Genomic DNA, 17,405 nt, shown 5'->3' with positions numbered 1-17,405 from the left:
TATAAATATATATATATATTGAATTAATTATTGATATTGAATTAAATATAATAATTTTTTAATCAGAAATTGACATTTATACAGAATATAGTAAGATAGTCATTGAAGAAATCCTCGTTCGGAATGACGTTTTATATGAAATTATTAACTGATTCTCGATAACAACCGAAGAATCAATTAAACACAATTTTACAATTGGACTTTCAAACTTCTGACTTAATATTTATTTCGATCCGTAATGTCTTAACGCAGGAATAAATAAGATTAGCCTAGAGTGATAATTTTTATTATGTATCATATGTTAGTTCGTTGACATTGGATTATGTGTTAGTTCGTTACATAAATACGTTTTCTTTATTATTATCACTGATAAAGATTTTGTAAGTCGAAACATTTGAAATTTATAGCGTTATACAAATGTAATAAAAGACAAATTTTATTAGTTAACTACATTTGCTCGGTTTTTAAAAAAGCCTTGATTTTAATTTATAACTTTTATATTTATTAAAAACGCATTTATTTTGTATAAAAACGCTTTTCAAATAATCGAGATAACACAAAATACCTGAAACGAAATGAAGCACATGTTCGATTCGTTCGAGTATCATGGATTAGGTTAGACGTGCTCACTTGTCCTAAATCCGTTGTCACTGAACATTGAAGCGCATGAATGCAACTGCTCCAACCGCCATCTTATCTGTGAGTGCTCTCCAAGGGTGCTCTCTGTATTAATTTGGAGCATGCGACGCGAACAAACCTAAGAGGACTCCTATATGGTACTATTTTTGCTTTCCATTATGTTTGTGTCGTTCTTTGTCGATGATACAAGTCGACTTCGATTGATTTTGTTTGAATGGCGAGTTTAGCGTAGTTACGCATAGTCGAATTATAGAAAAAATTTATCCTTAAAAAAAAATATTGCAAACGAGCATTATAAGAAGCGTTATATTTCTAATGATAAGACTAATCTTCGACTTTATAACCGGAAAGAAATTCTTGCAACATGGAGCAAATGAGAATGGATTGAAATAAATTCAGATTTTCAGAAATATTGATTCACGAATGTTAAAATGAATGCTTTTCAATCCTGAATGCATTTTTATTCATTTATAGGAATTGCATGGAGTATATCTCTATGCCTTTCAATCTAAAAATAATATTAATTTTTTCTGTGCAAAGCACACACATTGTGAAACTATTCAATTCAAAATTTTGAATAGAAAATGTAGTTTATCCAATTGCATCCAATTAAATCTAATTGAATCCAATTGAATCCAATTAAATCCAAAAAATATATATACGCTATTTAAAATACGGATAGAAAAAAATTTTAATCCATTTTAATCCATTTTCGTTGAATTTATTGAGAAGGTATGAAATAATTGTTGTTGTTTTAAATAGAAAAAGCAAATTGTTAAGTGTATTATTATATTAATAAAATTGTTTGTTTTGTATTATTATATTAATCTTAACCTCGTCTATGTATGGAGAGAAACAAAAAATTTATTTAAGATAATTATAATAACGCAATTTTATTTGTATAAATTCCTAAATCAATTTTCATTTTTATACCCATATGTTACAGCCTATTACTAAAAGAATCTGCAATCTTTGCAAAATAATTTTGAAAAATGGTATAAATTTAGTAAAACTGAGCAATATACAAAAAATAAATTTTATCCAAACAAAAAATTTTATACAAAAAAAAATTGTATGAATGAAGAACAAGCCAGTTAAAATAAGTTTAAATCAAGATTCACAAGAATGTAAATTCATATGGTCTAAGTGAGCTTGTGCATTTTTATCTGCTTATGAAGCTCGAGATATTGAGGCAGAGAATACAAAAAAAGAAAAAATTTTGGCGATGTAACAGCTAACGATCTCAATATATTATTATTTGAAATATATCATATATATCATTATTTGAAATAGCAGTTTAAAAATTATGTACATATAATATATATGTATAATTAATACAATATATTATATAAATTTATATTTTCATATTTATATATTAGTTTTTTATATATCTTTATATTCATATTTAACAATATTTATATTTTATTTGCTTCGTAATACATTTTTGCAGTTAACAAGTGATCAAATGAGATGGAAATTTAACACTTTGAAGAAGTCATATAATAAAAAAAAAGGAGCACAATCATGCAAGCGGAAATGCACTGAAAGCTCTTGATGAATTTGAAGAACGAATACAAGAAATTCTAGGTGATAAAAGTAGTAATGTTTGTAAGAAAAATTCTTTCAATTCACCATTATTAAAAGCAACTTCTTCAAACCAATCTGAAAAATAAAATATTACAAACAATTTAAAAAATGATATAGAAAAAGAATTAAATAGTATTCAAAACAATATAAAAATAAACGAAGTAAAAAAACATAGCGTATATAAAACAGGCTCAGAGAATGTTAATGTAGAAAAAAAATCAAATAGTATACAAAGTAACATTAAAATTAATGCAGTAAAAAAAATGTAGCGTACCTGGAACAAATTCTACAGTAGCTCGTACAAAATTAGAATTAGAAAGATAATGGTTAGAACATTTGCAAATGTTACAACAAAAATATGAAATCATGATGAAAATGAATATAAAAGGAAAATAAAAGAACTTAAATTATAATATATAATAAAAAAAAAGAGAAAAGCTAAATTTGAAAAAGAAGAAAATCATGTTAGAAGAATTGAAATTCAACAAGATGATAGATCTACATCGAGAACAAAATGTCCATTGAAAAAAAAATGTGATTTATTAAAAAATATGATTCAATTCAGAAGTAATTTCAATCAAAGTATTTAATAACAATTTTTATTTTCAAAGTGTAAGGTATTTATGTTTATATTGTAATAATTTCAAAGTTATTAATTTTGATGTTTTAATTGTAATTGGTTTTTTCAAATATATTTTTTTTATGTAATAAAACCATTGCATTTTAGATATTAGTACACTAAATATAGTTGCATCGTTTATTAGATATTAGAGACTATTAATACTATTATTTCTAAAAGTTGTTAAAAAGAAAGAATGTTTCGTATATCAATAAATTAAAGTAATATATAGTTATGTTCACTACTTTAATTTCTTAAATAAATATTTTTCAAATAATGTGTTTTTGTATTAATATAATGTAACGCCAGTTGAATTGAAATAATAAATATGTTTACTACATAGACTAAAATTATGTGATATTACATGTTTGTTGTTAGTAGTTAAGAATTGTTCTTTCTAAATTTATACGAAATATAAAAGAACTAAGCTCTGTTAATATCAGAATATATTGATAGGAAAATAAAAATGTGATTCATTTAAGAATGTACAGGATGTCTGGAAATAATCGCCAAATATTTCATGGGCTATACTACTGCGAAGAGCATACGCTTACCGATCGCTTGGCGCGCGGGCCGTGAGAAACGGGAATAGCCTAATAAGCGCGCCGAGCTATGGAGGCTCGCGCGGCGCGGGACGCTTGCCAGCCAATCTCCAACTTCCAATCCGCGCGCCAAGCGATCGGTAAGCATGTACACTTCGCAGTAGTAGATCGGGCGAGCGCGTATTCGGCTATCTTTAAGGATTAATATCTTATTAACTATTGGGGAAATTTACAAAATGGTGGAGGACTTTTCGACTCAGTTTAATCCGCTCTACCTACCCATGAAATATTTGGTGATTACTTCTAGACACCCTGTATATTGGTGAGAAAATAAGAATGTGATTTATTAATAAATTAATGAAATATAAATATATACTTACATGAAATATAAATATATACTTACATAAAATAAAAACAAACTTGAAATAAATATTGTTAATTTGTTTCTTTTTTTGTATTAAAAAAGTTTTACATTTAATTATATGGAAATTGTACACAAATATATCTATCTAAACATGAAAACTGTTTTATCGAAATAAATAAGTAATATGTTTATTCTTTAGTTTTTGATAATTAATAAAAATAATAATTTCTAAAAATTATAAAGTAAAATAAATACATCTTTTTATTTAAATTTAGCTGTACATATATGTATATAATATTATGAGTATAAGACAATTTATTTTAAATTACCGCTGGATCAGGAAATTTAAGTTATTACATGATTAATTACAAGGATACATTTCTCGAAACATAATGTTTCGACGATCCAAGTTTCCTGCATCTACATTTCCATCTCTTTGTTCGTCACAATTTAACTCATTCATGTCTTCTTCAATATAAAAATCGTCATCATCATTTCCATTATTTATGCATATATTATGAAGTATACAACACGCTATTATGATCCAAGTCATAAAATGAGTATCATGTAACAGTAATTTTTGTATCATGTAACAGTAATTGTCGAAATCGGCCTTTTAAAATACTGAAAGCTCTTCCAATTACTCGAGTTGCTGAAACTTTTCTATTAAATTCTACATGATCTTCTTCAATTGTAAGATTACCATTATCTTTAAAAGAAGAGACAATCCATTTGTTTTTGCTATTCTATTAAAATCTTTATCTCCTAATAAAAACGTATTATTTAGAAAAATGTTTTCTCTTTCCTGTTCAGCAACTTGAAATAACTCTGATCTTTTCAACATACGGACATGAAAAGAGCCTGGATCGTCACAATATATATTAGTAAATTTCATCTTTCTATCGGTAATAGCTTGTAAAAGAATTGAGTAATATTGCTTCCTATTAAAATATTCCCTACCATTTTCTTCAGGTTTATTAATAAAAATATGAGAGCCAACTATGGCTCCGACACAGTTACGAATGCCTGCTATTTCTTTCTTCGTGAGATACTTTAATTATATTATTTCCTTCAGGCCATACAATAATTTCAGATACTAAGATAATTAGCCAGACTAAGATAATTAGTCAATCGATCGAATCGAGAAATGAGATTGATCAAAAACCTACGTTATGTTTACAGTAACTGTTACGAAAAGTATGTGTGGCTACTTTGCCGAAAACAGTCGATTAAAACCGATTAAAACAAAATTAATCTATATCGATCGAGATTCTTGCACCGAGAATAGGATATTGAAAATAAATAAATCGGATTTAATGTGCTTCGTATGGATTATAATTGGATCATATGAATCTGTTTCAATTATAAATTCCCTATTTCATGAAATTGAATATTGAATGAAAACGAAATCGTATTTAATGCAACCTGAATAATTTTGTTATGACCAACAAAAGTAATTCGATTCAATCAAAATTTCTTCGATTTTGCGGACGATAATAAAATCGATTTTGAAGTAACGAGAATCTGATTTTGCCGTGAGCAAAAAATATCCGATTCAGTCGGAATTTCTCCCAATTAACGGTTGAAAATTAAATTGGATTTAATCCAACGTAAATCCGATTTTGTCATGACTGACAAAAATAGTTCAATCAGAATTTCTCCGATTTTTCGGTAAAAATTAAATTGTCAATGTACGTATTTTTATTTGTAAAATTTTATTGTTATCGTTACAAGTATGTCTAATAGAAACAAAAATTAAATTCTTAGGTCTCCAATAAACAAAGAAACGCTATTAGTCTAAAATAATGCAACCAAAAGAATCATTTTTTCAACTTTAATAATTTCAAAATTATTTATTAGGTGTACAACTTTGCTTCCGCCGTTTTTTTTCCGAAATTCGAGGCTTTATTGTAAAAAACTGCTTATACATTTATGATTCAAAATATTGTCCATCGCTGGCCACTACTTTCTCCCATCTTTCGGGTAGCGTACGAATCCCGCGTCGAAAGAACTGGTCATCTTTTGAGGCTATCCACGAATCGATCCAATTTTTTACTTCTTCATAAGATCGGAAGTGCTGGTCAGCCAGGCCGTGTGCCATTGATCGAAACAAGTGATAGTCAAAGGGAGCAACGTCTGGAGAATACGGCGTGTGAGGTAGGACTTCCCATTTCAACGTTTCCAAGTATGTTTTGACCACTTTCGCAACATCGAGCATTGTCATGCTGCAAAATCACTTTATCGTGTCTCTCGTTGTTTTGCGGCCGTTGTCTTTCAATGCTTGGCTCAAACGCATCAATTGCATTCGATACCGATCGCCTGTGATTGTTTCAGTCGGTTTTAACAATTTATAATACACTACGCCGAGCTGGTTCCACCAAATACAGAGCATGACCTTGGACGTCAAAATCACGTTCTTGAAGCGTTGAAATCATTCACGACACGTTCTTTTACTAAGAGCGGCCTCACCATAAGTATTTGAGAGCTTCAACCGCAGATTTCTTCATATTGAAGCAAAAAATTAAAACCTCCCACAAATGACGAGAATTTGGCTCGTAAACTGACATTTTCAATCGAGAATAACTTTATGATGCAGACACAAATCGACTAATGTTTCTATGGGGTTATGTTGACAGATGCCCAAGTTTATTGTATGACGTCTATGATCTATTTATTTCGATCACCACTTACTGCTAAAGCCATCTATAGGAAAACGGCGGAAGCAAAGTTGTACACCCAATATAAAATTATTTATAAATTCTGAAAAATTTTGAGAAAGCTTTTATGATTAAAGCGATGTTGCAATTGTCGAAATGAAATCGAAAAAAATGTCGATTCGATCTTTGAACAAAAAAAAATTCAAAATATAAGATTACATATCACAAATTTATACCAAAAATATTAAAAATGTATTAAACTTTCATTACACTCTCTATATATGTAATTTTTTATCATTCGAAAATGTTGAAATTTCAATACAAATTTCGAATCGACAACTTTTCCATCGTAATGTCGTCGAAACGACATCTTTTCGAGGAACTATTTCTGACTGGGTATTTCAATGATACAATACATTATTAAATTCGTGATTTTTTATTACAAGCTGTTTATTAGTTATTACAAACTATTTATTACAAGCTTATTAAAAGCTGTATAAATAATTATGCATACTTTTAATAATATAATATCTTATATATTGCCGAAAAATTACAATCTTTCTTCTGCACTTATCCTCTCTATTAATAATCAAATTCGGATGATATCATTAAAATCACAGTTTTAAATAAAAATCGAATATTAAGTTTTAAACATGTACATGTCTATAAAACTAATAAATTATGAAATCAGTATCGTATAATTAATTTATTACTCTTATAATCATAAAGAAAATTATCCAATCACATTTCTGTCACAAAGCAAACATAAAATACGATTGGATGATTTTGGATCTTTATGCACACGTTTATGCGGCAAGTTTGTGTAGAATGCTTTATTTAAGATAATCTTGAAAGAATCGAATATCGGCCTTAAGTCTCACTTAAAATTAAAGTAACGTTAGTGCAACAGGGCCTTAATCATTCAAATTTTAATAGGCACGCGAATTTCCATAAAATAATAATATTTATTTTAATAATCATAAATTTTTATTAATTGTCGGTAACATCATTGTTCTTCAATTATCTGCGGGTTCGACTAGCCCATTGATAGTCACGAAAATTTGCACAGAAAAGGCAGAAAGAAATCTGAGAGGAGCCATGGCGGCGTGCAGGCGAAAGTCATCATACGCTAGCAGCACCAACATCAATTTTATAAATTGATGTGAATTACGTATTACATTTTCGCCACTGTCGATAAAATCGTAGTGTCGATAAATGGATTTGATGCTACATTCACAAACTGTGAATAAAGATAATATTAATTTACAAAAAAATATTTCTTTTAATCAGATAAGGTATTTTTTATAGATTTTTGAATGCTGAAAACAATGATGTCGCAAGTTAAATTTTATTAGCACGTCAGATTTTCGAAATAACTGAGATTTAATGTGCAAAAATGGCTCTTTAAAAAATGGCTGTTTAAAATGTTCTTATAAAAAAAAAATTAACGTTATCTCGAAATTGTAATCAGAAGTCATAAATGTATTGTTCATTCTCTACAAAATGTATCTTATTCTTTTTATCTCAATATTTTACTTTTTAGTCGCGTTATGAAGGATTCGAGTACAGAACTTTTCTAAGATAGTAAATTTTTCGCCTTTAACAATGAAATAATTATACTTACAATTTCTAGTTTGTGACTATCGATACACACAATGTAATTTATTATTATAGATTCTGCTAAATATATATATATACAGACGTTATACGTATAACATACACATATATACGTATAGTATCACACATACACGCACGCGCGTACACATTTCTAAAATAAATGTTTGTAAATGTTTCTTAATAGTCACAATTTGTCTCAGAAAAATCCTGTATTTAAATTCTTCGTTGCACGACTACAAAGTATATAAGGTACTGAAATTTAAAAAAAATGCATTTTATAGGATATGAACAATACATTCATCATAACAACAAATTTTAATAAGAATTTCAAGATAACCTTAACTTTCTTTATAAAAGAATGTCAAATGTAAAAAAAGTCATTTTTTAAACATTAAAACTTAATTACATTGGAAACCTAACGCTGAAATTTTTTGGCTTACAGCACCATTTTTAACATTCAAAAATTTAATTCGATGAGAAGTAATGTTCTACTGTAAATAAGTGCAGTATTCATATGTAATTGTATGTATATAGAATGTCTGGTAATGTCATAATCTCGAGGGCAGATAGAGCGAACTAAACTGAGCGAACTAAACAAATTTCTCTATCAGTTTGTAATTTTCGCAATAATTAACGAGATATTAATTTCTAAAAATTGAATAAACAAATAAAATCGACGCATAAGACAGCTTTAAGATATTTTTCAGAGTTTATGAAATATCTTGAAGATATTTTTTTCTCAAAAAAACTCTTAAAAATATCTTAAAATTGTTTTATGCGCTGATTTTAGATACTCTACTCAGTTAAAAAAAAGATGTTTATTAATGCAAAAGATGTCCGAAATAATTATTCCGAGTAATATTTATAATAACATATTATATTCAATAATGATTATTTATTTGGAAATTAAAAATCTGCAGCGTATTACTATATTTTGAACTATTTCTTCTCTCTCGAATTCTCTTTAAAATTTAACGTGGTTAGTAGAATACAAATAAATTTCATAGAAAGAATGGCTTGAAATTTGATGTTTTTGTAATTTAATAAACGTCATCTAATAAATATTTAATAAACGTTATACGAACATTTACAAAATGCTTCTTATGTTAACATCTACTACATTTTTTTAGTAATTTAAAAAACTATTTTTTTTAGGGAATAAGATAACTAAAAAAATTGATTGACTTCTCGACTGAGCAGAAATGTTATTTCAGTGAAACAGCTAAAGTTTCATTTGTACTACATGCATATAGAGTTAAAGTGGTTCTTTGTAACGTTAATGCATTCGAGAATTACATAGTCCAATATTACACACAGTTGGAAGAGTTTGAAACCACTGCTAAAATGATCATCAATCTTCTTTATTCTACTTTGAAAATATTTGAAAAAGTGAAAATGAAAACATTTGAATTGTTTGTGTAATAATATAAATATGATATCTTATATTTTTGTTTTTATTCAGTTAGCCTTAAACTGGACTATAGACCTTACACAGAAAACGTCATTGCTTCACGTGCACGCGAGAATTATGGTTCATGTTTCAAACACGCGCGCGCGCGCGTATGTGGTGTGTGTATATATATATATATATATATATATTTAGCGGAATCTATAATGATAAATTACATTGTATGTATCGAGTCATAAACTATAAGTATAAAGAAATTATAAGTATAATGATTTCATTGTTCAAAGGCAGAAAATTTACTATCTTAGAAAAATTCTGTACTTGAATTCTTCATAACGTGACTAAAAAGTAAAATATTGAAATAAAAAACATACATTTTATAGAAGATGAACAATACATTCATAACTTCTGATTACATTTTCGAGAATTCGTTAATCTTTTTTTACAAGAACATTTTAAATATTATATAACATAAGAGCCACTTTTGCACATTAAATTTCAATTATTTAAAAAATCTGACGTGAAGTGAAATTTAACTTGCAGCATCGTTTTCAGAATCCAAAAATCTTAAAAAAACACTTTATCTGATTAAAAAAAACATTTTTTTATAAATTAATATTATCTTTATTCACAGTTTGTGACTGTAGCATCAAATCCATTTTCGACACTACGATTTTATCGACAATGGTGAAAATGTGATATCTAGTTCACATCAATAAAATTGATGTTGGTGCCATTAGCGTACGATGACTTTCGCCTGTCACATGAAAAAGGCCACCATGACCTCTCAGATTTCTTTCTGACAAAGGTTATTAATTGATCAATTAAATTATGAAAATTCTAGTGAATTTGTTCACTTTTGTAATTTTCACCTCATTTCAATATATACAATCGATCCTGATTAAATCTGCTACCAATTTGTCGATGTTAACATTTTGCTATCTGAGAGTATCTCGTTGGTGTTTATGTTAATATTTATTAAAGACCGTCAATCTTGGACAAATTTTCGATTATATAAAAAGGGCCCTCAAGGGCCCGGAGATAATTGAAGAACGCTGACATTATCGACATAATTAAAGATATAAATTTGCTATTATTAATATAAATATTTGGCTCATACATTATTAAATTCATGATTTTATTACATAAATATTCCATAAATAAATATGCATACTTATAAAGCTATAGTATCTTACATATTGCAGAAAAATTACAATTTTTTCTCTGCAGTTATCATCGCTGTTGATAATCAAACTTTGACGATAATGAAATCACAATTTTAAACAAAAATCGAATATTATTAAGTTTTAAATGCATAAATACGTCTACTAAATTAATAAATCATAAAATTAGTACAATGTTATCAGTTTTTAACTTTTAATTACTTCAATATTCACAAAGACGCGAACTCCTATAAGGATGTCGGTCTTTAATAATATCTTGTTGATGGTTAATAATCGCAAATTTATATCAATTGTCGATAATATCAGTATTCTTCAATTTATCTCCGGGCCTTTTTTGCGTGGAAAATTTGCTCAGAATTGATGGTTTTTAATATTTATCTCGTCGGTAGTTTACAATAAAACGATGGAATGAGTTTCCATTCTACATTCTCGTTCATGGTTGGTCGAAACATGACAGATAGTTCGTGACCTAATTCACGCAGAGGAAGGAGAAGAAAAGTCGCGGTAAATTGTGCATTTTATCATGCCCTTCGACTTCGATGGCATCACCAACCTAAACGCACGATCGCGACGACACGATATCAATTTTTGAGTCAGGCACGGACATCTGGAAGATCTAGTAAGTGAGGCTACTCATCGCAAAAAGTATTTCTCAGTTCTTTCTTTTCTTTATCCCTTTTACTTTCGAAACAGCTGTTCGCGATAGGTATCGTTGTTCTCCTGAAATTGACGAGCTCACGTTTCTGTATCTCAGGGTATTGTGATTTTTGACTGCCTAAATTATCTGTGTTGACATTGTGTACTGTTTGTTCTAGCACAATGTCTCATAACATCGCCTGTATTTGCATCTGTCAGACCTCTCAATGAAACAGGCATATACGCACACATCTACACATGTGAGAATTTCCGAAAATACGATACTTTATTCTGAAGAAAGAAGTATAAATAATTTCCACTTAACATAAGACTTTCTTTATTGATAAGATTTAAATAGGTATGTAAAAGAATAATTATACTTTTTCCTTATGAATGATGTAATGACTGAAGTAATAGAGCTGCCTTCTACAGAGATGGCACCATTTTTTGCAAAGAAGAAATTTATAATAAAAATTTTATTGTATTGATTTAAAACTTTGCTTTTCATTTAATGACACAAGTTGACTCAAACATATTATTCTATCTTGATATTCAATGAATACAAACAGAATGTAACAAAGACAGATACTTGTGACAGATACAAAGAATGATACTTGTATTCTCTGATAAAAAAAAGTTGATAGAGAACAATAGAAAAATCCTATCTATATATGTTTTGAATACAGAATCTGGTTCGCGAATTCATTAATTTGAATCAGATGTTATAGGAATCTTATACAAATCTTATAAAATTTGATAAAATACAATAGGATTCATATCCAATCAGTCGTGATGCTCGCGAAATCAATGACAGAAAATGATATAAATTTATAGAAGATAAATTGATAAAAATCTTATTGTTCTCAATTGTCTTCTATCAACTTTTTTTACCAGAGTTAACACTGTTGACTTGTGTCATCAAATAGAAAGTATCTTTTAACTTTTCTTTTTTGTTATTAGAAAATTTTTTTTATTAAAAATGAATATATAGGACAGAAAACATGATTCAAGTGTAAGACACTAATTATGAGATGTTGCATAAGTTGTTAAATATGATACAATCTCTGTTCTATATGATAATACTTTTGACATTTTTACGAGTGTTGTCTTCAAAGATGCCAAAGGATTTATGAGTTATCGCTGAGACATTATCAATGAATCACAACACATGGCAATAACCTATATACTCTATTCTATGTGATGTTACATTGTGTTATGAGAAATTATTTTATATTTTATACAATTGTACTACTTCATATTGTACTTTTTAAATATAGTCTCTTTGTTTTCATTAATAATAAATTTATAACTTTAAAAAAATTTATAACTTTAAAAAATTAAGAAATATTTTTGAAATCTTTTATTATTTGTTTTATAATTTTATTAGAATTTTTACAGATGTTCTTACTAAATATAAAAATAATGAATATAAGTATCTTTTTATAATTTTATAATTTTATAGTTGCAAAAATAATTACAAAAATAATCATAATTTATGATTTTTTGATTATAGATATGGAATCTTTCCTGCAACTTTTTGATCCACAAAACAATAAGGATTTAAGAAAGAGACAATGGGATTCTGAGAATGAAGGAAATGGATTGTCGGACTGTGACACTTCTAGCGCTGATGAGGATCAAGAAGATCGATTGCCACCAGAGCCAGAACAAGGAAACATAGAGTACAAATTAAAATTGATAAATCCATCTAGTCAACGTTTTGAACATCTCGTTACCCAGATGAAATGGAGACTAAAAGAGGGGCATGGAGAAGCGATTTATCAAATTGGTATAAATAGCCACAATTACAATTTTGTATAACTTTCTTTTTGATTGTTTCTTAATATATTACATACGTAGGAGTGGAGGATAATGGAAAACTGGCAGGTTTAACAAAAGACGAAATGAAAGCGTCCTTGAAGACTCTGAAGGATATGGCTTCTAGATTGGGTGCTACTATAAGAGTATTACGCGAGCGAATAGCCACAAATTCTGCAAGTAAGACTCTAGCGTTGCAAAATAATAGTAATAATAATAATAATGAGGAAAAGAAAGTCGCTGAAGTGCTGGTAAAAAAATTACGGAAGGATGACAGAGAGGACCAGGATAGTATCATAGATCTGAGATTGGCAGTCACTGGTGCACAGGATGCTGGAAAGTCGACTCTCTTAGGTGAGAGGATTAGCAGAGGATATTTAAGGTAGAGAAACGTCACTGGTAGTCTATGCTACGCTTTGCTATTTGCGGTCTACTTTATAAATATATCAAAAATATGATTATGAAGATTGATTATGAAGTGAAATTACATATATAGGAGTACTGACGCAAGGTGAACTGGACAATGGAAGAGGTAGAGCAAGGCTTAACATGTTGCGTCACTTGCATGAGATAAAGACTGGTCGTACATCCTCGATATCGCACGAGATTATCGGATTCGATAGCGCGGGTCACGTTTTAAACTATGCCGAAATGGCAACGGCTGAAGAGATATGCGAGCACGCGTCGAAAGTTGTTACATTTATCGATTTGGCAGGACATCGAAAGTATTTGAGGACGACAGTACTTGGGCTGACAGGTATACATAACTTTTAAAGATCTAACTGTTTAGATTTTATCATAATCTATTATGAAGATGTGAATTATTCTAAAATATTTCTTATTATTTCCCGTAACTTGTATAAGAAATTATATGAAAAATAATTAAGAAAAATAATTATATGAAAATAATTACATTTTCTCGTATACACAGGATATTCGCCACATCATGTTATGCTAGTAGTGGCTCCACCTTTGAACGAAGCGTCCCAGGAACATATGGCTCTTTGTTTAGCATTAAAACTTCCATTCTTCATTGTTGTAAATAAAATCGATTTGGGATTTTGCGACATGTCTGAGACTCTAGCTCAACTCGAGAACGCTATGATGACGCAGGGCTATCCTAAGCAATTAGTATTGTTTAGAAATAATGACTTACCATCATGGGATTACACGTCTGATGTGATACCAATATTTAATGTCAGTTGTGTTACCGGTGAGGGTTTGGAAGAATTGACTATCTTTATCAAAAATTTATCACCTTACGAAACGAATTCGATCGAATCGGACCCAGAATCATGTTTATTTCAGATTGACGAGACGTTTAGGTACGTGCAATTCGATTTCTATATTTTTAAAGATTTTATTAATAAATCAAATTTTACGAATCTTTGACATTTCAAGAATAATTTTAATGTTTGCATATTTAATATATATCACAGCAAAAAGCCTTTACGAATATGCGAAAAAAATATATTATCTTTTTATATAGGGTAGTAGGTTTAACACAACCAGTTTTAGGAGGGTTACTTGTTAAGGGAGCAATCGCACCAGGAACTCGTTTATTGGTAGGACCCTTGCCGGACGGAGAATTTAGCCCAGTGAAAGTAGTTAGTCTACATCGCAATAAAGCTCCGTGCTGTTTAGTTAGAGCATCACAGAGCGCCAGTTTGACTCTAGCACCACCGACGAATCGTAGTCCTCCCTTGCCACATCTTCGTCCAGGAATGGTTTTAGTCTCTCTACGTGATCGACCGCACGCAACACTTTTCTTTCAGGTGTCTGAAGAAAGTTTGATGTATTTGACAAACTGTTATTCCGAATATTTCTGCCATTCAGATAATAAGGTTTTAATGATGTCCTGTTAACATTAAAAATGACGACTCAGTAATGCCTTAATGACGTTAAAGATTATTGACATTATCTTGCTACTTGGCATAATAGATGGCAATACAAATTCTTATTTTTATTCGACTATATCGAAAAAAACATGAAGAACAGTCTCTGTCAAGAAATGAATGAAAAGCGATCTATTTTACGTGAGGATACGTCGGAATGCATACGAAGTATGCTTTATATCGAGAAAATAAGAAGAATGATTCAAGTCGTATGAAATTAAAGAAGAGTCTATGTAGCGTAATATTCACTGCTCATAAATTACACAAATTTACAGAAAATAAATAATATATGAATAAAGTGCAAGGAACAGGATTGAAAACCAAGACAATTCTCGTTTTCAATCGTACCATTATAATATTTATGAGAAAAAAATATATTGCGCTATATAACCTCTTCTTTAATTTCATATAAACTTCGATTCTGCGTCGATTCTATATCTTTAAACAAGATGAAAATTACAAAGCGAGCATTTATTAGGTGTTGATCAATGAAATATCAGTATTCTAGTAAATTCACTCACTTTTATAATTTTCACCTCATTTCGAAATACAAAATCGATCCCTTGAATTGATCCTCGTTCTTCTCATTTTCTCGATATAAATCACACTTTGTATGTGTTCCGACATAGATCGATCACGCCTTGTGGGAAATAGATTATTTTTCATTCATTTCTTGACATAAATTTTTCTTCATGTTTTTTTCGATATAGTATATAGCTCAAGCGTCAATATAATCTTTTATTTTTAAATCTGTTTTTAAAGTAGATTTTATTCCAATTTGCAATTAAAATTTACATATAGTGATCAAGTTGCGTAGCTAATCTTGTTTCTGTAAAAATAAAAGTTTAAATACTCTATTTCAGGCGACTGTTTTAATAGTATATCACGCCACCGCAATATTTCCTGGCTTTCAAACGACAGTACACGTGGGTAACGTGAGGCAAACTTGCGTCATTGAGGGAATAATGGATGCGAATGACAGGGGACTGCAGACGAACGATACTGCTTCTGTGTTATTTAGATTCGTCAGTCATCCAGAATATCTTCACGTTGGGATGCGACTGTTGTTCAGGGAGGGACGTACTAAGGGGATTGGCAAAATCACGCAAATCTTTCCTATGATTGGGTCGCAGAACTCGATCAAATAAAGTAACACGATGTAAATTGATGATATCTGTTTTCATGGTATTTATATATATGTAATTTAAAGAAGATATGAAAAAAAATCATAATTATTTAAAAAAAATAGAATTATATCGCTGATGTTATTGGCAGTACTAATATATTTTCATTATATACTTTGTTCAAAATAATTGGATTGCTTATTGAAATGTCATTATTTTATAATACATATGAAGTAAATATAATAAGACTTCGAAAGTATTCTTTAGTTTTTATATGCATATAGACTTTTAGTCTATATATTTATTCATGTAAATATATTTAATTTCTTTCGTTGATATTTGGTTTAAGCAGAATTAATCAAAAGTGATCCTGTTATTATTTTGAGCAGTGTAACATGTTTAATACACAAAAAAAATTTAGTTTCGTGTGTCAAAGTCAAGAATTATACTAATAAAAAAAAGTATGACCAAGAGTATATACTTAAAAGAGTGGCACAAAACGGTATGTTTCAATATAAAGATGTAGTTAAGTTTTCTAATCTGAAAGCATATTTTTTTATTATTGTTTTGTGCAATATTAATACTTATCCTAGAAAAAAAATTTATTTTTTGTTACAAGAGAAATTTTGAATATATCCAAGAAAAATACAATAAACATTTTTGTATAAGCATATAACTAAAATTTTTTGGCTTGAAGACAAGCTTTATACATCTGTATGTATAAAAGTATTCTCTCGAAATTATTTTTGTTTACTGTATATGTTTAAAACAATGTGTTTTAAACAAAAATATACATACAACATATATCTTTTCTATATTTTGATTTAATTATTTAATTTTTCAATGATGTAATGTATATTGTAAAAAATCAAGAATTATGGGGAAATTCTTCTTCATTTGATGATCTCCAATGTGTGATCTTTTTCACTATATTTTGTTACTCTAGTTTATAATAAACAGTATTGGATGTACAAATAATATTGTTTGTACTATCTAGCACGATCTATGTGTTATACTTCATATGATTAGAATCGCGCGTTTCCAAGCTTGATATTAAGCGTTAGAAATATAAAAAAAAATAAATCATGATGATGATAATTTTCTGTACATTAATTCGAAACGACCGTTAATCCCTTGTTCAAGATAAAAATTCAGATTAGAGGAGCACCCTCCAATGATCTTGATCTTGACATATATTGTTAAGGTCATGATCTTAAGTGACCTTCAACAGGTTTTAATCATCACTCGTTATTGCTTGCATCATGGGAGCGTGACTTTCAGAGTGCGAGCATAATGCAAATAGACATAGTGTGCT

General features: G+C 29.1%; 1 protein-coding gene and 1 pseudogene across 2 annotated transcripts; both read left to right on the top strand.

The window, feature by feature from the left end:
• Nucleotides 1-1,717: 1,717 nt before the first annotated feature.
• On the top strand, nt 1,718-3,437 carry LOC108691779 (annotated as a pseudogene).
• A 7,624-nt stretch (nt 3,438-11,061) lies between these two features.
• LOC108691788 (GTP-binding protein 2) lies at nt 11,062-16,117 on the top strand. 2 transcript variants are annotated; one of them, XM_018199693.1, is made up of 8 exons: nt 11,062-11,236; nt 11,433-11,513; nt 12,767-13,042; nt 13,114-13,425; nt 13,568-13,828; nt 14,003-14,396; nt 14,561-14,846; nt 15,830-16,117. In XM_018199693.1, the coding sequence occupies exons 3-8, from the start codon at nt 12,769-12,771 to the stop codon at nt 16,112-16,114; spliced, it is 1,812 nt and encodes a 603-aa protein (XP_018055182.1). In that variant the 5' UTR covers nt 11,062-11,236; nt 11,433-11,513; nt 12,767-12,768; the 3' UTR covers nt 16,115-16,117. The 2 variants fall into 2 exon arrangements, with proteins under 2 accessions (XP_018055182.1, XP_018055183.1); XM_018199694.1 differs by lacking the exons at nt 11,062-11,236; nt 11,433-11,513 and adding an exon at nt 11,573-11,611.
• The last annotated feature ends 1,288 nt before the right edge of the window (nt 16,118-17,405 follow it).

The sequence above is a fragment of the Atta colombica genome, unplaced genomic scaffold (genome assembly GCF_001594045.1).
Source record: "Atta colombica isolate Treedump-2 unplaced genomic scaffold, Acol1.0 scaffold52, whole genome shotgun sequence".
NCBI classification, from domain to species: Eukaryota; Metazoa; Arthropoda; class Insecta; order Hymenoptera; family Formicidae; genus Atta; species Atta colombica.
This window is presented reverse-complemented; position numbering and strand designations above follow the sequence as displayed.

What these genes read in the sequence shown, in the direction of transcription:
- LOC108691788 (XM_018199693.1), top strand. Translation starts at nt 12,769, where the DNA reads ATGGAATCTTTCCTGCAACTTTTTGATCCACAAAACAATAAGGATTTA. An exon ending in GACAGTACTTGGGCTGACAG is followed by an intron (nt 13,829 to 14,002) that starts GTATACATAACT and finishes TCGTATACACAG; the next exon opens with GATATTCGCCACATCATGTT. An exon ending in CAGATTGACGAGACGTTTAG is followed by an intron (nt 14,397 to 14,560) that starts GTACGTGCAATT and finishes CTTTTTATATAG; the next exon opens with GGTAGTAGGTTTAACACAAC.